Source organism: Trichomonas vaginalis, chromosome III (genome assembly GCF_026262505.1).
Source record: "Trichomonas vaginalis G3 chromosome III, whole genome shotgun sequence".
NCBI classification, from domain to species: Eukaryota; Parabasalia; order Trichomonadida; family Trichomonadidae; genus Trichomonas; species Trichomonas vaginalis.
Genome location: NC_067205.1, coordinates 23698048 through 23717929, shown reverse-complemented (window position 1 = coordinate 23717929; position 19882 = coordinate 23698048). Strand labels below are relative to the sequence as shown.

At 31.4% G+C, this 19882-nt stretch overlaps 8 protein-coding genes and 5 pseudogenes across 13 annotated transcripts, besides 3 other annotated features; 10 read left to right on the top strand and 3 right to left on the bottom strand.

Annotated features, from left to right (window-relative positions):
• Positions 1-13248: part of a mobile genetic element that runs on past the window's edge.
• Positions 540-886, top strand: TVAGG3_0752410 (annotated as a pseudogene). Its single transcript has one exon. A coding segment is annotated over exon 1 (347 nt).
• Positions 1457-2014, top strand: TVAGG3_0752400 (organellar and viral DNA polymerase type B; the record flags this gene model as incomplete). The annotated part of the gene is made up of 1 exon (XM_051245299.1): positions 1457-2014. One exon carries the CDS (start codon positions 1457-1459, stop codon positions 2012-2014), a length of 558 nt encoding a protein of 185 aa, XP_051091886.1.
• Positions 3037-3638, top strand: TVAGG3_0752390 (annotated as a pseudogene). The gene has a single exon. A coding segment is annotated over exon 1 (602 nt).
• On the bottom strand, positions 4016-4490 carry TVAGG3_0752380 (annotated as a pseudogene). Its single transcript has one exon. A coding segment is annotated over exon 1 (475 nt).
• TVAGG3_0752370 lies at positions 4860-5790 on the top strand (annotated as a pseudogene). The gene has a single exon. A coding segment is annotated over exon 1 (931 nt).
• On the top strand, positions 6591-7564 carry TVAGG3_0752360 (organellar and viral DNA polymerase type B; the record flags this gene model as incomplete). Its single annotated transcript, XM_051245298.1, has 1 exon — positions 6591-7564. A coding segment is annotated over one exon (974 nt), but the record flags the coding sequence as incomplete, so codon positions are not given.
• TVAGG3_0752350 lies at positions 7842-8416 on the top strand (annotated as a pseudogene). The gene has a single exon. A coding segment is annotated over exon 1 (575 nt).
• On the bottom strand, positions 9533-9793 carry TVAGG3_0752340 (uncharacterized protein; the record flags this gene model as incomplete). The annotated part of the gene is made up of 1 exon (XM_051245297.1): positions 9533-9793. One exon carries the CDS (start codon positions 9791-9793, stop codon positions 9533-9535), a length of 261 nt encoding a protein of 86 aa, XP_051091884.1.
• Positions 9839-10273, top strand: TVAGG3_0752330 (uncharacterized protein; the record flags this gene model as incomplete). Its single annotated transcript, XM_051245296.1, has 1 exon — positions 9839-10273. One exon carries the CDS (start codon positions 9839-9841, stop codon positions 10271-10273), a length of 435 nt encoding a protein of 144 aa, XP_051091883.1.
• Positions 10301-11137, top strand: TVAGG3_0752320 (uncharacterized protein; the record flags this gene model as incomplete). The annotated part of the gene is made up of 1 exon (XM_051245295.1): positions 10301-11137. A coding segment is annotated over one exon (837 nt), but the record flags the coding sequence as incomplete, so codon positions are not given.
• TVAGG3_0752310 (uncharacterized protein) lies at positions 11279-11875 on the top strand (the record flags this gene model as incomplete). The annotated part of the gene is made up of 1 exon (XM_051245294.1): positions 11279-11875. One exon carries the CDS (start codon positions 11279-11281, stop codon positions 11873-11875), a length of 597 nt encoding a protein of 198 aa, XP_051091881.1.
• Positions 11906-12346, top strand: TVAGG3_0752300 (repellent protein 1 family; the record flags this gene model as incomplete). Its single annotated transcript, XM_001304765.1, has 1 exon — positions 11906-12346. The coding sequence occupies one exon, from the start codon at positions 11906-11908 to the stop codon at positions 12344-12346; it is 441 nt and encodes a 146-aa protein (XP_001304766.1).
• A 9-nt stretch (positions 13249-13257) lies between the features above and the next one.
• Positions 13258-13506, bottom strand: TVAGG3_0752280 (oxidation-reduction process; the record flags this gene model as incomplete). The annotated part of the gene is made up of 1 exon (XM_001304768.1): positions 13258-13506. The coding sequence occupies one exon, from the start codon at positions 13504-13506 to the stop codon at positions 13258-13260; it is 249 nt and encodes an 82-aa protein (XP_001304769.1).
• Positions 13507-13508: 2 nt separating this feature from the next.
• Positions 13509-18755: a mobile genetic element.
• Positions 18756-19882: part of a mobile genetic element that runs on past the window's edge.

The following is a 19882-nucleotide window of genomic DNA, read 5'->3' as shown; positions in this document are numbered from 1 at the left end:
AAAAACTCATGAATTTTGTGTGTTTTCAGCATTATTTTTTTGCATTATGACACGAAGTGAACTTTTGCACTTCGTCAAAAACTCATGAATTCTCATGAATTTCCTTAAGATAGAAAAAATAAAAAATAATTTTTAGGGTAGAATGTTAGATCTAACATGCTAACATAAACTTTATTTTTATTGAATTCAGCACAAAAATAATGAATTTCATTAGTTAGAAAAATAACGCTAATTTTTTCTAAGAAAAATTTTTATTTTGTATGTAAAGACAGTAATGACAAACATTGAGTTTGAAACAGTTAGAAAGATAGACAATGACACCAAAGTGGTTAGAATAGGTGATTTAAACGTAAGATACTCAAAGAAATACAACAAATATTCTTTGTCAGACATTATAACACCATCTGGAAAGAAAACAAACGACTGGGTTAGAAATGCTTCAACTCAGAAAATTTTGACAAGAAATCCTGAGCTTATGATATCAGTAGCATTTCATGGAACAAGAGCATATCTCATTGACAAAAGTCTTATACCAATAGTTTTGTTATGGATTGACCCAGTTGTTGGATATAACTTCATAACTTATGGTTCATTCGACTCAGAACGTTGCAGTGAAGGCTTACTTTACATCGTTCAGAAACCGAAGGACTTCAATACAAAGAGATATAAGATAGGAAGAACATATAATATAACTCAAAGATATGACTCTACAGTCAATAGAGTCAAGGTTGTGTTCGTTAATGATATGAGAGCTGCAGAAACAGAACTACTTGAAAAGTTTGAGAAAAGGTATGGTGCTCCCATGAAAGGTAAAGAAACGTTTGAAGTAGATGAGATAGATAAAGCTATAAAATTATTTGACGAAGTTGCTGAAAAATACATGTAAAGCGTTTATTTTTGGTCTTTTGTGAAAATTCATGAAATTTGGTCATTTTTCACCAAAAATAATGTTAGGTGAAGAGGTGAGATCTCACCTGTTTTTTCACCCCCGTGAATTTTCATGAATTTCCTTAAGACAGAAAAAATAAAGTTAGTTTTATTTTTATTTATTTTTTTATTTTGTATAAAAGATATGATTTCAACAATCGGCACAACAACAATTCAAACAACAACAGCACCAAACTCGTTAGTCATGAATCCAACATCTATGTTAGTAGAAATGAAAAGCTTCATTCCTTCTTCATATACTTTTGAAACAGAAATCCAGAAGATAAAGCAAGAACTTTTAACAAGTAATTTAGACTGTAGTGCGAAAGATGAAACAAATGAAGAATATCTTTATGAAATGCAGGACATTATTGAACATTTACCCAAATTGCCTGAAATCCAACAGCAAAAACTAACTATTCCTGAATTCGACGAAATTGAAGTTAAAGTTACTGATTCAGTAGAAATAAAGAAGTTCATACGTAAAGTAAATTATGAATTCCTTGGTTTTCATTGCAACCATAAAGTTATGGACAAAGATTGCGACATGGTTTATAAAAACATTTCTGACATATATAAATCTGAGGAGTTTAAGACTTACGATAACTTTGTTTCATTAGTTGCAAAATGTGTTTGGGAAATAAGAGATAAAGATAGAAGAGGCAAAGTATGGAACGAACAAATAAGACCCGCTATGTTTGAGATGAAGAGAGCAATTGACGCTTTAGTTGTTTTAGCTGGTTTTATTTCAATGTATAACGCAAAAATGAACCCGCAATGTTCAAAATGTAAAGCAGGAATAAGAAAATATAACTACTCAGTCAAAGAGATAGAACGTATGCGAAACGACTATGCAGACTTAAAGAAAGAAGCAGAAAAGCCAGCAGAAGATAAAATGGACATGTTAGCATTTCTGAACAAAAACTATCCAACAGCAGAAGATTTCCTTCTGTCTGACGTCAAGAAGAAGTATAAAGAAACCTTCGGTATTGTTAAAACTTTTGACATACTGACAGAAGAAATAGAAGCTACGAAATTGTTTAGGATTTCAAATATACATCGTACAATTCATGTAAAACGCTTGTGAAAAAAGAGGTGAAAAAACAGGTGAAAAAACAGGTGAGATCTCACCTCTTCACCTCAATTATATTTTTGGTCAAAGCTTCCACGAGAGAAAAGATTCCTCATTCGCTAAGGATTCCAAAAATGAAAAAATCATTGATTTCGGCTGAGAAAAACAGCAAAACCCTTCTTCCACGGGAACAAAGAAATAAAGAAGAAATAAAGTAAATTTTTTATTTATTCCCGTGGAAGATAGAGCACTTTTATGACACTTTTTATTCACGACAAACAAGACAAACAAAGAAAATAAGAAAATACGGCGCTGTCGCGGTTCGAACCACAGACCCTAACCCCCATAACACCACCTTAGACCACTGTGCTACGTAGCCTGTCGACATAAGATTTTATAAATTGCATATTTGACGTAAATTTATTTCCATCTGGCTTCCCACCGCATAAGATATTCATACGTGTTTGTAAGACATTCATTAAACTTCTTTTCTATTGCATCTAATCTTGCGTTATTTTTTTCAATAACTTGTCTGTATTCTTCATCATCTCCAGCAGTGTTTGGGTCTTCACGTTTAAAATATTCATTGTTAACCAATTTTTTATCTACAAATTTTATTAGTGTTTGATTCACTTCGTTATGATAACGGTCATATTCTTTCAATACGTAAGTGAAGACAAAATGCGTCGTACCTTCAATCTTAAAGCTTAAAGAACTTTCAACACAGTTTTGAGGGTCTGTCAGTGCGTCAATGAGATAGTATTCGAAGTCAGTCAATAATCTTTTTAAAGTCATTTCATACAGGATAAAATTTAATGTTGTGAAGAAATAGTGTTTATCTCAGAAAAAATAACGCTAATTTTATTTTTATTTATTTTTTTATTTTGTATGTAAAGACAGTAATGTCAACATTAGAGAACACAACAATTGCTATCGTTCATGAAGCCATAAATGAAGAATACGAGTACATACAATATAACAAACAACTTCGCCTCATTCGTTCGGTCAAAGATGACATGTACCAAATGCAAAGTATAATGAATGCTCTTCGTTCTACAAAGCAAGCATATCATTGGTTTGAAAACCAACAGACAAAAGAACTTTTAGAAGAATTTCCTCATATGATTGCTTCCCTCGGAAAACCGAGAGAAGAGATTCCGTACGAAAATCGCAAGAATTTGGCTCCTGGTTTGAAAGGTTATTATGTTCATAGACTTTTAGTAAACGCTGTAGCAATGTGGGCTTCACCTCGTTATGCCTGTTATATTTTCATGATGTTAGATGAACTATATAAAGCAGAACGTGGAGAGATGGAAAAGAAACTTCAAGCAAAAGATGAAGTCATTGAATCCAAAGACAAAAGCATACAGAAAAGAATACCGCGTTCAGTACCAAAAGGAAAGGAAAAGAGTTATAAGTATATGATATATACTGAAGAGATGGAAAATGAAGAAGAAAGATATGGTTATGTTGCATTTAGTGAGAAGAAACAACAAGAGCTTTTATGACTTAGCTAAGATATATAAATCTGACAGAAACTGGTTCTATCGTGAAAACTTACCGATTTCAATGACACCGAATGAGCAAATAAAGGAAATTGTCAAAAATACTCTTCCTCAAACACACTATGACATCAAAGGTTGCACAATACTTACATTCAAAGAAGACTTACCATTGTTAAAGGAAAAAATAACAGAGTATTTCGATAACTTCAAAGAGGAAGAATGAAAAAAATCTAAGCTAATTTATTTTTTTTATAAAATTTTATCTCATATGAAAGAACATGAATTTAGAATATTCGGAACTCATGACAGAAGAAGAGAACGAACAACATGTAAAAGATTATGCAAAATTTCTGAAGACATACAAAGCATTTAAACAATATCTAAATGCTTCTAAAGATTATGCAAAATTTCTGAAGGTATATAAAGCTTATGAAAAAGCGTATGAAAAGTTTATACATTGGGGAATTGTTGTAAAATATCATATGAATACTAACCAAAAATATATTTTTGCTTAAATAGCTTCAGGGTTATTTCTTCAACCATTTCACTTCCTTCGTCAATGTCAATAGAAGCTTCTTCAACCTTTGGTAAGAATTTCTGTATAACATTTTTGTTCGTTATTGTCTTCAGAGATGAAGGATAATATTTCACATTTGTTTCACCTTTCTTATATTCTTTCTGTTCGGAAAGATTTAAAGCAATACTGAAGAAGTCAATGTTAGAGTTCTTTATGACAGTATAATGAGTATCTTTGACATTCACACGAAGAAACTCTTTTGTTTCAAAACTACTGCTAACTCTTGTGAAGTATAACGTTTGCGGTCAATGACGATAGCTAATGGTCTGACATACTGACCAAACTTAGATTCTTTCACAAACTTCTTGTTAAAGATAACATTAACATTTGAAGCATTATTGAACTCATTCTTGATGGCATTAGCGAGAGCATTGTATGAAAAGAACTTGCAATCTTGCATGTGTTTCATTAAAATAAAAATATTAAATTATTTTAAAATAACTTAAAAAATCTAATCTAATTTTTTCAAAAAATATTTTTTATTTCCTACTAAAGATGTATCGGAAGTTGTCTAAGTTAGAACACTCGGAAATAAAACAACTTCTTACAGAAGCTAATATAGATGTTGCAAAGCATTACGCAACAAACAAAAAAGCACTCGCTGACATTCAAGACTATAATGGTGCAATAAGTTATGATAGAATTCATGAGTTCATAAAGCCGCAACGCGGCGAGGACGAAGTCCATGCAAGAGCATTTCCTTTAAATGACGTTGCTATTGACTTATATCATAGACGTTCAGTACCTCATGAAGTAAGTGAGATGTTTGACATAACAAATGCAAACGTTGGTCATACTCGTAAAGCTCTTTCGCATGATGTTCGTCAAGAGATGTTTGACATAACAAATGCAAACGTTGGTGAAACAAGAAGAAGAGACGACACACTGAAACAACAGAGAAGAGAGATGTTTAAAAGTGCTATAGAACAAGTTCGTAAAGCTAACGATGTCATTCGTTCCATTGACGACAAACCAAAAGAAGGTGAGAGATGGTTAAAGAAAGATGAAGAGAATAGGAAGAGAAATGTGAAGTCAGGCAATAGACTCATTGACTTTAACATCGAAGCTTTAGATGAACCAAACAGAGACTACTTACACAAACATTTCGGTAAGGTTTTCATGAGACTCTTAGAGAAAATTAAAATAAACTCACAACAGAGATGGATGGTATGTTATAAACTTGGTGGAAAGTATGAATGTTCTACGTTAAACCTCAATAATATTGGAACACTACTACATCAGCTCTTGAAGGAGAACTTTATATCAGAGATAGAAGCAAATGCTGCAGGTATTGTTGAAATGCACTATGACTTCTTCTTGACAAACATAAAGAATCTTACCGAAATAAAGATGTATGATTTAACAGAATATGAAGGCTTAACGATGTCAGATGTAAAGAAAGGCAAACCAAAAAAGAGACCATATAGAGATGAAAGCACACTGACAAATGACCAGAAAGCCATTTTGGAAGCTCTTAAGCAAACAGGAAACCCAGCACTTATAGAAAGCTTTTGGAAAGATAATGGTGAAAAGAAGTTTTATAAGAAGAGAAGCGGTCAGTTCTGGAAGTATCTTTGCACATTACCTATAAATCTTGAACGCTACCAAATCTTCAATGAACTGAACAAAAGAACTGCAACACTTATGACAGAAGACAATTGTTTCGTTTATGCTTGCATTCAGGCTGGAGTAGATGGAGAGACTATTGACCACATGAGAGAAGTCATTCGTGTTAGAGACTTTCCTCAAAGTAAAGTACAAGAAATTTCTGACGCAACAGGTATAGCATTTAATGTTACCATTGGTTACTTCAATGACTCAAGACATAATGAAATAAAGAGATACATACCAAAAGAATGTAAAACTGTTCGAACTATTGACTTACTTCTTGTTGAAGACCACTACATGCTAAACGAAAGATTACCAATGACAACATATTTCATTCGCAACTATATAGAAATCTTGAAGGAGTGTGGTGGAATGAACATTGAAAAACAGATGAAATATATACAATGAGAGATGATAAATACATTGTTCGCATGGATAGAACTACACCGCTATGGGATGTTATGAAAACATTGTGGGAGTGCAAATATTTCGAACCTATTTCTTATGGAGAACTTTTCACATATACGACTGACTTATATAAACAGAACCTTGCACCATTTAAAGATTTGACATATGCTCCAAAGTATTGTGTACAACTGAAGAAGAAAGCCGAGTCAAAAGAAGTAAATAAAAATAAGTGCAAGTTCATTCCTGAGCACGTTTTCTTTGCTGACTTTGAGTGTAGTACGATGGCTTTCATAAAGCTTTTAACATCTGTTATGACAGTGAAGATGGTTCAGTGAGTGAAAGCATATGGGGTCAAAACTGTGCAACAGAATTTTTGGAGCGACTTCCTGACAAGAGTTTAATATATTTCCATAACCTCAGCTATGATATAAACTTCATCTTAAGACACATGACAGAAGTGAAAGGAACTCCCATCATTAAAGGTTCACGAACAATGCAAATAACTGGTTTATATAAAGGACGGGCAATTATTATAAAAGACTCTTACAGTATTATAAATAAGAAGCTTAAACTATTTCCTGCTATGTTTAACTTACAAACAGGACCGAAAGAAGTATTTCCATATAACTACTACAGCAGTGTTTTGTTAGCAAATGACAACAGAACTGGTGTCATTTCTGAAGCATGTAAGTTTGTAAAAGATATTGAAACGTTCATGAAAAACATAGATTCCATCAAAGGTTGCAGAATAGATGAAAACCATTTCGACTTAGAAAAGTATAGCACATTTTATTGCAAACAAGATGTAAGAATTTTAAGAGAAGGTTTTGTTAAGTTCCGCAATGACATATTGAAAGAGTTTGATTTAAACGTTTATGACTACGTTAGTATTTGTTCTATTGCTAACAAATTATTTGAGAACAGAGTGTACTTCCCGAATGGAAATCTTTATGACCTCTCAAATAAACCAAGAGAATTTATTTCGAGATGCATTCAAGGTGGAAGATGTATGCTGTCAGATAACATGAAACAAAAGAGCAAAAAGAAACTCATTGCTGACTTCGACGCTGTTTCATTATATCCATCCGCTATAGCAAGATTGTATACTTTAGAAGGAATTCCAAAAGTATTGAAGGATGAGATGTTAAGTTCTGAATATTTGTTAAAGCATTTATTCGATGACGACCAAAAGGAACCCATTGGTGAAAAGTTTATGTCTGGCTTCTTTGTTCTCATTAAGATAACAGAGATTGGAATACATAGACACTTTCCTTTAATAGTTTGTGACCCTGAACTAAATCCAGAACTTAACGTTCCCAGAAGTTCAAACACTTGCTGTCTCATGTATGTTGACCATATAACATTACAAGACCTCATAAAATATCAAGGTGTCAAATGTGAAGTGTTGCAAGGATACTATTACGATGGAAACAGAGATATGAGAATAAGAGATGAAGTAAAGAAGTTGTTTGAGTTAAGGTTAAAGTATAAGAAAGAAGGAAATCCTTTGCAAGAAAATATAAAGCTCATTCTGAACAGTATTTATGGCAAAACTATTCTATCTCCTATTGAGTCAAAAATAACCATAGTAAATGACAAAGATGCTATAAGATATGCCATCAGAAACTACAACCATATAGTGAAGTTCGAAGGTTTGGATGGTTCAGATAAAACTATTTTCAAGCTAACGAAAAGCATTTGCAGACACTTTAACTTCTGTCCACTTGGTGTTAATATTCTATCTATGTCGAAGAGAATAATGTGTGAAGTATTCTGTACTGCTGAGGACTTAGGAATGGACATCTTTTATAGCGACACCGACAGTATGCATCTCTACAATGAAGATATCCCTCGTTTAGCTGAAGAGTTTGAGAAACGTTATGGAAGAGTTCTCATTGGTAAGAACCTTGGTCAGTTCCATTCTGACTTCGCAGAAATAACACCTGGAAACAAAGTTTAGCATACAAGTCAATATTTTGTGGAAAGAAGACTTACATAGACTTACTCACTAACGATTTAAATGAAGTTGCATTTCACTGCAGAATGAAAGGCGTGAAGCAAGATGTTATTGCTTTAACCGCTAATGAAATGTTTCCTGAAGCTATACAATGCTATTACAATGAAGATAAAGGTTTAATGGTTCCGCAAGGAAAATTTGACAAAGACTCTGAGTTCAGTGTCATGAAACTTTATAAAGCACTTTATGACGGTCAAGAGATTGGATTTGACTTATGTAAGTCTTCTAGTCCTTGCTTTGCTGAAAAGTTTAACTTCTCAATAACGACTAAAACAAGCTTTATTCGTAAGTTGAAGTTCTGAGGTCATTTATTTTTGTCAGCAATGAGGTCATGAATGAGGTCAGCAATGAGGTCATGAATGAGGTCATTTATTTTTGTCAGCAATGAGGTCATTCATGATAAAAATAAGCCGCTAGCGGCAAGGGCGAAGCCCATGTGGTCATTTACAATACTGCGATGGTAGAGTTTAAGAGTTGTGCTTCAATGTAGAGACAGTCCTTATGGTCTGGAGGTAAGAACACTGGGCAGTTATGGTCATTTACAATACTGCGATGGTAGAGTTTAAGAGTTGTGCTTCAATGTAGAGACAGTCCTTATGGTCTGGAGGTAAGAACACTGGGCAGTTATGGTCATGAGTGGAGAACATGTCTATCCAAAACTCACGATTGAAGCCAGTTAATTTATAGTATTTAGGTTAGGAAGTGGTGAAGTTCTTGTATGACCAATGAACTCATTTTCAACTCCCTTACTTAAGTTTGAATATAATATAGCTTGCTTTCTATCCAAATGCCAGGTGTTACAATCTTTGAAAATTCATTTTTCCTCGGAAGCATTGCATTATAATTGAAAACATTTTTGAAATCATCATTGGGTTCAGAGATTTGAAATCTTATACGTAATGGATTTTCTTTTTTTTTAGCTACTTCATTGAATGGTGAATATATAACAAACTGACAGTCATGAGTTCCATCTTCATTTTCATTAAATTCATAATGAAAGTCTATAAGTTGTGGCTGACTACCTTCTTCTTTCAGTTGTGCAAGAAACTCACGTAAAGGCTGTAAAGTTTGTACTTCAATGTTGAACTTTTTCTCGAACATCTCATTAAATGAAATCATACATTGCAACAATGTTGTATCGTCTTTAAAGTATTTGTATATGTGAATGTTTGGGCGCTTAAAGACTGTTCGTCATTTTCTATCTCGACTTGAAGTATAAAGTCAACCTTTCTGAAAGCACGTGTTATATACATAGATGTTATGCCAATGTACTTCTCTTCATTTATGTTCACAATCCAGTCTGTTGGAAACTTAAACGTTACTCTGTTCCCCTTTATTTTGACGTCAGGGTTTTCACTACTGAACGCAACAGTTAAAGGTATTTGTCTATACATTTAATTCGGATAAAAATAAACCATTTACTCTTTCTTTGCTTCAGCTTCTTTAGCTTTTGCTTCAGCTTCTTCTCTAGCTTTCTTCGCCAGCAAACGTGGGTTCTTTTGTCTTCCAGCAGCTAATGCAGCAAGTTGTTTTTCACTAAGTTTTCTCTTTGGTCTCTCTGGCTTTTGTTCTTGTTTTTGTTCCTTCAGTTCGGATAAAATTTGCTCACGAATTTCTTTCTTCAATGCTTCAACATCTATGACCCCTTGGGTCTTGTCCGTAGGGCTTGTCTGAGTCATTTGACTGCAGATAAAAAACAAAATTAAAACTTTAACCGATGTAAAATGAGCTTGTCAAAATCAGAACGAGAGTCTATTATATTAAATGACGCCAGAGGAATACAACATCCTTTCTATTACGTAAGTCAGAGTAAAGATGGTAAAATATATGTAAGAAAAAGAAAGGTTCCATTAGCGAATGCAGAAAGCGACAACATTAAGGTGCATGGCAAGGGTGAAGTCCACGAAGCCCATGTTAAGCCTTCTGTTCAAACTGAAAAGTCAATAGAACAAGAAGAAAAGAAGCCAGATGTTCTTTCAATAACGAACCAAGAGCTTATTGCAAAGTTCGTGAATTTCATTGAAAAGCAAACCGAGTCAAAGAACCCTGACCCACCAGTGAAAGAAGTTGAGACAAAAGAGAATGTACAGTTCATTGAAAATGTCAAGAAACAACTTCCACCACGAATGCCAAGAAGAAGAGTGAGAATAATGAAGTAAATAGATATTTTTATCTGAAGTAAATACATGCAGAACGAACAGCTAAACGAATTTACTCCAGCAGAGCATATTCATCAGATTCGCTCATATTTCGATATCATAGACAATGCAGTTCAAATTGGTGACACTAATAGAAAATATTCTGACGCAAAGATTCCATCACAACCTGGAACTGCTAAAGATAACACATGGGTAACATTCAATCTCTCACCTCCTGGTGAAAATATGTTGGACCTTTACAATACATTCATTACGTATAAAATGGAAGGTCAATTTATTGTAGATAAAGAAATTGGTTCAGGTTCCAATAAAACAAACCCACCAGGATTTTGGATTGGTTTCGATGACGCTTTCTATGCAGTTGCTGGATATCAAATCCTTGCAAATGGTCGTATCGTATATTCTCAAGACAACGCAAGAGAAGAAGCATATATAACTTCAAACTCACAAACTACCGAACAAATAAAGAAAGTAGATGTTTTCTCAAAGACTCGACATGAAGATGTATGGAGTCGTTCGGGAACATGCAGAACAGGACAAATTGTTAGTGGTCCAATTACAGCAGGAAAATCATTTGATTTTAAGCTTCGTTTAAGAATTCCTGTTAGAAAGTTTTTACCATTAGAAGCTATAAGATTTATTCCTGCATTTGCTGGTAACATTCAGCTTAAAGTAAAGTTCAGTAGCGACGCCTTACAATGCACATCTATATCTGTAAATGATATCATTGCTTTCAATCCAACTCTTAAAGTTGCATTTGCTTCAGATTCAAATCCACCGACAAATAAATTTGTTCCATGGAATGAACCATTCACTATGATAACGAAGGCAGTAGAAGCTAGTGGAACAGTTACTATTACAACTGTAACCCAGCAACTATTTCGAACAAAGATGGATTTTAATGAATGTTTCATTCATCAAAAGTCATTCTCTTTAGACCCTAACATTTATACAGAACTTGTAGAACATTATACAAACGAGGCTTTATGTTTTCCTGTTAAAGTTATGGATTGGATTCCTATGGATGGTTCATTCTCAAAGAATACAGATAGTTCAAGTGCAACATTTACAGCAGCTTATACGCCTATTAATGTTAAAAGTATTTGGGCACTATTTAGAAAGAAAGACAACTATTATGTTAATTTTGAGAACCCTAAGTTTAAATATCTTCAGCTTTCCATGGGAGCTTATGGAAATATGCCTGCAGAACCTGAAAAATCATATGGACCTGTATTTTATGAAATGGTTGCGAACGCCTGCAATACAAACAATGATATGATAGGATTTAATGAAGATGTTATGAGGTCATTGGTGGATGATGGTAGTGTGGAACATAAATGGGATAGCTATGACAACACACATTTCTTATGTGGTTTTCCAACAGAAGTGGACTTTTGCTTCCAGCAAGGTCAAACATCTACTGCTCCAATAACATACAAATTGTCTGTTAAAGGACCTATTGAACTAGCAACTGAAAACGTACCAAAGCCACTTATTGGATTTATGAGGGATTGTTGCTTTGCCATTCAGGTGCGTGCTAATGGAATCCCAATAATAAGATTAGATGACTATAACTTAGCCACGGACGACAGTGAGGAATAAAGGATGAACGTTTATTTTTAAAGCTTATAAATGAGTTCTTCATCAAGCTCTCGTGAACCTTCACCATTTATGAAACAAACTTTACCAAACGATTATGGAGCACCTATTGAATATTTCTTACGAGCTGCACAATGGCAAAGAGCAGTCTCACCAAGGTTAGGTGTTCCACCAGCTCCTGTCAAAAATAGCATTTGGTCAAGTCCTTATATAAGATATGGTCTCCCACTAGGTTTGCTAGCTACAGCAGTAGCAGTAATGATGTTGAAAAGAAATAAAGCAAATGTTGTAAATAATACTGAAGTAGCTGAAGTTAAACAAACTCCGACACCTTCACAAGCAAAACCTTCAATGACTCCTGAACCTATGGAAGTACAAACTCCTGTTCAAAAGTCAACTCCTAAACCGACTCCAACATTTAAACCAGAACCTACTCCTCAAATAAATCGTAAAACTCCTGCGTTTCCTTACTGAAAAAATAACGTTATTTTTATTTAATATTAAAATTTTTATTTGATTGAAATGACAAATAAAGTCACTGAAGCAATGAAACAAAAGTTCTTGGTAGAATACATTAAATCAGGAATTATTCCAGAAGGTTTTTACATTTATACTATGAAGGATGGTAGAGTTCAGTTTAGAAAGATAAAGCAACCATTAGATAGAGAAGGTATATTAAGGAAGATTAAACTTCATGAGGACAACATTGCTGAACTTAGGAAGAAGTTAGAAGAGTTGGAGAAAGCAGACGACAGTGAGGAATAAAGCAATGAATTCAACAGGGTGAAAAAACAGGTGAGAAAACAGGTGAGATCTCACCACTTCACCTAAATTTATTTTTGTGCTATGTTTTCATACGTGTGAGGGTGGTGATATCATTATTTTTTAAGTTTATTTTTTATTTTATTTGGATGTAAATGACGAAAACTATTGAGATAACAAACTACAACGGTCATGAGTTCAAGAATTTGTTCTTCGTTCCTCGTGAAAATACATTCTATCAGATACGAGGGAGAAAGGGTAAAGTTAGTTTGAGCGTTTATGAAGGAATGAAGAATGGAAAGTTTATACAAGCATACGATACAAACGGTAAACGTGTTTCATTAGCTTTGTCAAAACTTACTAACATTCATTTTGACAGTGATTTTGACCTATATGAAGAAGAAAGTGAGTCAGAAGATTATGAGCTGTTATGTGAAGCACAGCAATGGGAGGAGTTGCAATACTTTTGTAAGTGAGAACGCTTATTTTTTACATTAATGAAGTCGTTTGTGAAAACGTTAGTGAAGTGAAGTGGTTGGCGGCTTTGTAAATATTTAATGTTAAGTTAGTGTTGTCGTTTGTGTTGTAAAAATATATGTTAATGGTTTTGTAAATATTTAAGGTTAAGTGGTGTACGGAGGCGCGCAGTGCCTCAGTACACAAGATATGTATACTAACTCACATGTGATGCTTGGACGTGCAGCATCTTCCATTGAATTCATCATTGGAGTCCAGAGGAAGTTGATAAGACTAAATAACCAGAATTTGGTTGATTCTCTTCCGAGATTTGATGGTGTTGAACCTGGATGGACACAGTTAAATGTGATACTGTTGATACCTTTAGCTGCAGTAAATTTGATAAAGTGTCTCATTAGAGATGGATAAAATGCACACATTTGCACACATTTTGACACTTTTTCTGACAAGCATCATTCAAATTTGAAGAAAAACCTCTAAATTTCATTCAAATTTCTGTCAAAATGTGTGCAAAATTGAAATAGGCACACATTTTGACATACGATTATTTATATACGTTATTTTAATGGTTTCAGAGAAATCTTCGTTACACATTATTGAAGATTACTCAATATTTAAGTGAATGACTCACTACCACCTGTTTAGAAAAATGGTAGCATAAAATCCAAATGTCACATATATTATTTCTTATTTCATACAAATAAACTTACAATTATAACCTCAACTTGTTTGCAAAGCAGAAACTCAATATAAGCAATCGATCAGTAGTGTATTTAAAAGTCGAATTTAAATTTAAAAATTTATAATCTTATTTCGGAACCAAATAGTATAAATTTAGGACAAAAAGCTACGTGGTGTTGATAACAACTATTAAAATTCAAATATTACTACCATGAACAATACAATGGCTCATATTGATAATTGATAAACGTGCATATAAATTGCATATATCATCAATGTCATTAAGTAAAATACATGTATATAAATAGATTAGAAATATTTTTCGGTTAGAATTAAAATCTATGTAATAAAAAATAAGTTATAAAAATAAATACCGAATTTTTATTTGTAATATAAACTGCTACAATATGCTAGTGTATACAAATGTATTTGTCGTATTGATTTGAAAGATCTTCAACATGGTTCAGATCTAAATTTGAAACTCGTAAAATAAAGCGAATCTTTATTTATAATATAAACTGCTACAATATGCTAGTGTGTACAAATGTATTTGTCGTATTGATTTGAAAGATCTTCAACATGGTTCAGATCTAAATTTGAAACTCGTAAAATAAAGCGAATCTTTATTTATAATATAAACTGCTACAATATGCTAGTGTGTACAAATGTATTTGTCGTATTGATTTGAAAGATCTTCAACATGGTTCAGATCTAAATTTGAAACTCGTAAAATAAAGCGAATCTTTATTTATAATATAAACTGCTACAATATGCTAGTGTGTACAAATGTGTTTGTACAAATGTATAACTCTTTGTCAATTGTTATGGCACCTTATAACTTAAAAATCATTTTCATTAACAAATATAAAAAGTGACAATTAATATTTTCATTAAATGCATATTTAATTATCAAAACAATGTCGATTTAGCTTGAATGTTCATTATAAATGTGTAAGTTTAGGAAAACAAAAAATAATTAATTCTCGCAAAGAAACTTATTTTAAAAGAACCTAAACAAAAGTTCATATAATAATAAATCTAAAAATAGATATTAATTTAAACGAAGATAATGAGAGAATGGGGATGTTGTAAAACAATGAGACTTAATGATCAAATAATTAAAATAATAAAATTAATTAAAGGAAAGCTAAAATAGTTTAATGAATTTTTATAGATTGATTACACAATCAATGTTTCTGTGTCAATGTACATCAATCAACATTGTTTCATTGAATTTTGTCTTTCACCAAGAAGATTCAAGAACAAAGTTTTGTAGTTTCAATAGATTGATTACACAATCAATGTTTCTGTGTCAATGTACATCAATTAACATTGTTTCATTGAATTTTGTCTTTCACCAAGAAGATTCAAGAACAAAGTTTTGTAGTTTCAATAGATTGATTACACAATCAATGTTTCTGTGTCAATGTACATCAATCAACATTGTTTCATTGAATTTTGTCTTTCACCAAGAAGATTCAAGAACAAAGTTTTGTAGTTTCAATAGATTGATTACACAATCAATGTTTCTGTGTCAATGTACATCAATCAACATTGTTTCATTGAATTTTGTCTTTCACCAAGAAGATTCAAGAACAAAGTTTTGTAGTTTCAATAGATTGATTACACAATCAATGTTTCTGTGTCAATGTACATCAATCAACATTGTTTCATTGAATTTTGTCTTTCACCAAGAAGATTCAAGAACAAAGTTTTGTAGTTTCAATAGATTGATTACACAATCAATGTTTCTGTGTCAATGTACATCAATTAACATTGTTTCATTGAATTTTGTCTTTCACCAAGAAGATTCAAGAACAAAGTTTTGTAGTTTCAATAGATTGATTACACAATCAATGTTTCTGTGTCAATGTACATCAATCAACATCGCTATCTGCTTTAAAAATCCCTTCTGCTAATACTTCTGTGTATTTTTTACCATTGCTATCTGTCCTTATTGCAATCATTTGACCTTTTATATCACTTCTTCTAAATTCTCTTACTTGTTTTAATAAGCAATTAAGTTCATATCCATATTCTTCGATTGAATCCATGTTCAGTATTTTCATAGCAGTATCAATGTCATTTCTGGCTGAAAACAATGCAATTTGTGAAATATCCATATCATATCCACATTTTATTAAATCCTCCAAATTTGATAGTTTAGTTGAAGAAATTATTGGATTGTCAAATAGTTTAGAGGCTTTTTTGACTCTTTTATTTCAATTGTCATATCTGAATAATGTTTAACATAATTAAACAATTGTATCTTCTTTGAATCTTTTTGTAATATAAAAGTCTTTAGTTTAAGATGAAATACTTTGGAAGCATATAGATATAATGATAGACAATGTATTTTTTGAGGAGTATTGACTTTTTTTAATTTTATTTCCATATTTGAGCGTGATAACCATATCAAAAATGAATAACCTTAATTTATAAATCTGAATTTGATTTTAATAATAAAAATAATATATATATATGTAATTCATGAGTTATATTTTTACACTTCATTTTACCTGAACAAATATAGCTGATATCAAATAACAATTTAATATAGAAATTGAAATTGTTATATATGCAATGTAAATACACATAATACATATATTATAATTTATCAATGATTATTGTCTAGACCAAAATTTGTAGATGGAATTATGCAATTTCTCAATTTAAAGTCCCAGCTGTTTGTATAACAACTTCATATTGAAATTTACTAATAAACACGGTAAGTTTCATAATTTTTATTATTATGATCTTACATTTGATTAAAATCGACGATTTTTCAATTGGAAAATAGTGCAAAGTAATAAAGAATATATTTAGCAAATTTTAAATTTTTTTCAAAAATTTTAGAATGAATCTCATAGAAGGACTAGCAAAGATTTAAAGGAAATTTGAATAAACTCATAGAATTTTTGAAAGAAGAAGGGAGATTTGAGAGGATTTTTGGTCAGAAAAATATAGAATTAAATGAATAATTGGGTATGATAAGATAAGTGAAGGTAAAAGATAATTTTAGTAAACGAAAACGTGTAAAGTTGAAGCAAGGTAATATTTTAATCATTTAAAAAAGAAAAAGAGGAAAACTTGTTCTTGAATCTTCTTGGTGAAAGACAAAATTCAATGAAACAATGTTGATTGATGTACATTGACACAGAAACATTGATTGTGTAATCAATCTATTGAAACTACAAAACTTTGTTCTTGAATCTTCTTGGTGAAAGACAAAATTCAATGAAACAATGTTGATTGATGTACATTGACACAGAAACATTGATTGTGTAATCAATCTATTGAAACTACAAAACTTTGTTCTTGAATCTTCTTGGTGAAAGACAAAATTCAATGAAACAATGTTGATTGATGTACATTGACACAGAAACATTGATTGTGTAATCAATCTATTGAAACTACAAAACTTTGTTCTTGAATCTTCTTGGTGAAAGACAAAATTCAATGAAACAATGTTGATTGATGTACATTGACACAGAAACATTGATTGTGTAATCAATCTATTGAAACTACAAAACTTTGTTCTTGAATCTTCTTGGTGAAAGACAAAATTCAATGAAACAATGTTGATTGATGTACATTGACACAGAAACATTGATTGTGTAATCAATCTATAAAAATTCATTAAACTATTTTAGCTTTCCTTTAATTAATTTTATTATTTTAATTATTTGATCATTAAGTCTCATTGTTTTACAACATCCCCATTCTCTCATTATCTTCGTTTAAATTAATATCTATTTTTAGATTTATTATTATATGAACTTTTGTTTAGGTTCTTTTAAAATAAGTTTCTTTGCGAGAATTAATTATTTTTTGTTTTCCTAAACTTACACATTTATAATGAACATTCAAGCTAAATCGACATTGTTTTGATAATTAAATATGCATTTAATGAAAATATTAATTGTCACTTTTTATATTTGTTAATGAAAATGATTTTTAAGTTATAAGGTGCCATAACAATTGACAAAGAGTTATACATTTGTACAAACACATTTGTACACACTAGCATATTGTAGCAGTTTATATTATAAATAAAGATTCGCTTTATTTTACGAGTTTCAAATTTAGATCTGAACCATGTTGAAGATCTTTCAAATCAATACGACAAATACATTTGTACACACTAGCATATTGTAGCAGTTTATATTATAAATAAAGATTCGCTTTATTTTACGAGTTTCAAATTTAGATCTGAACCATGTTGAAGATCTTTCAAATCAATACGACAAATACATTTGTATACACTAGCATATTGTAGCAGTTTATATTACAAATAAAAATTCGGTATTTATTTTTATAACTTATTTTTTATTACATAGATTTTAATTCTAACCGAAAAATATTTCTAATCTATTTATATACATGTATTTTACTTAATGACATTGATGATATATGCAATTTATATGCACGTTTATCAATTATCAATATGAGCCATTGTATTGTTCATGGTAGTAATATTTGAATTTTAATAGTTGTTATCAACACCACGTAGCTTTTTGTCCTAAATTTATACTATTTGGTTCCGAAATAAGATTATAAATTTTTAAATTTAAATTCGACTTTTAAATACACTACTGATCGATTGCTTATATTGAGTTTCTGCTTTGCAAACAAGTTGAGGTTATAATTGTAAGTTTATTTGTATGAAATAAGAAATAATATATGTGACATTTGGATTTTATGCTACCATTTTTCTAAACAGGTGGTAGTGAGTCATTCACTTAAATATTGAGTAATCTTCAATAATGTGTAACGAAGATTTCTCTGAAACCATTAAAATAACGTATATAAATAATCGTATGTCAAAATGTGTGCCTATTTCAATTTTGCACACATTTTGACAGAAATTTGAATGAAATTTAGAGGTTTTTCTTCAAATTTGAATGATGCTTGTCAGAAAAAGTGTCAAAATGTGTGCAAATGTGTGCTATGTTTTTTTCTCGTCTCATTATCCAAATTACGTACAACTTGGATAATCCATATGATTTTGTCAGAGAATAATTCTTTTTAAGTTCAAAATCATCATAAAGAGGCTTTCCGCTAAGCTTATAAGAATCAGAAGAAACTGTAACAACTCTTGCTGAATGAGACTTTTGGAGTAGTGGTAAAAACAAATGTGTCAAAAGGAATGGCGCATAAACATTGACCATCATCGTTTTCTCATGACCCGCAGCTGTTTCTTGACGATCTTTACCAAACTGTGCACCTGCATTGTTGATTAGAACATCAATATGATCGTAGTCGTGTTTGACTTTTTCGGCAAACTCTTTGATGGATGTGAAGTCAAGGAAGTCAGCAAGATAGTATTTCACGTTCTTGTTTCCTGTCTCGTTGATGATCTCTTCTGCTGCTGCTTTAGTCTTCTCTGGGTTCCTTCCATGAATGATGATTGTATGTCCCTGCTTTGCAAGCTGTGTTGCTGTGTACTTTCCAATACCATCGGAAGCACCTGTGATGACAATAATCTTTGATTCCATCAACAAAAATGATTTTTCTTTGAAAAAAATTTTTGATATAATAGAGGTTTTTATTGAAAATTATCCAAATAATTAACATATAATTAATATATTATGGTTTTGCGTTAAAATCTTTTTTATCACAATCTACCTATTTCTCTTAATTTTGAATAACTCATTGAAAAAATTGTGTAGTTTGGGTATTTTTATTCAAAAATTGTGATTGATGGGTAATCAAATTTATAGATATAAAAACAAAAATAATTACATAAACAATACTATTAACTTAATAGCATTATAAATAATAATATTCGGATTGTTAGAATCGTTTATTTTATTTGGTAACGATCATTTCAAAATGATTGTCATAAAATTTATATTGTTCATATTATCAATGATATTATTTGAGAGTCAACGAATTACAAAATTGATAAAAATAACTTTGTTGACATAATCTCAGTCAACTTATTAAAATTTTTGTTTACCCTCTCAAATATTTGAATTGCGATAATTCAAATTTATGTGAAAAATATATGTACTAAATCTGTATTGAATCAATCAGCCAATAACATTATTTTGATAGAGATCATTACTTTTAAATCACTAGTTTTAT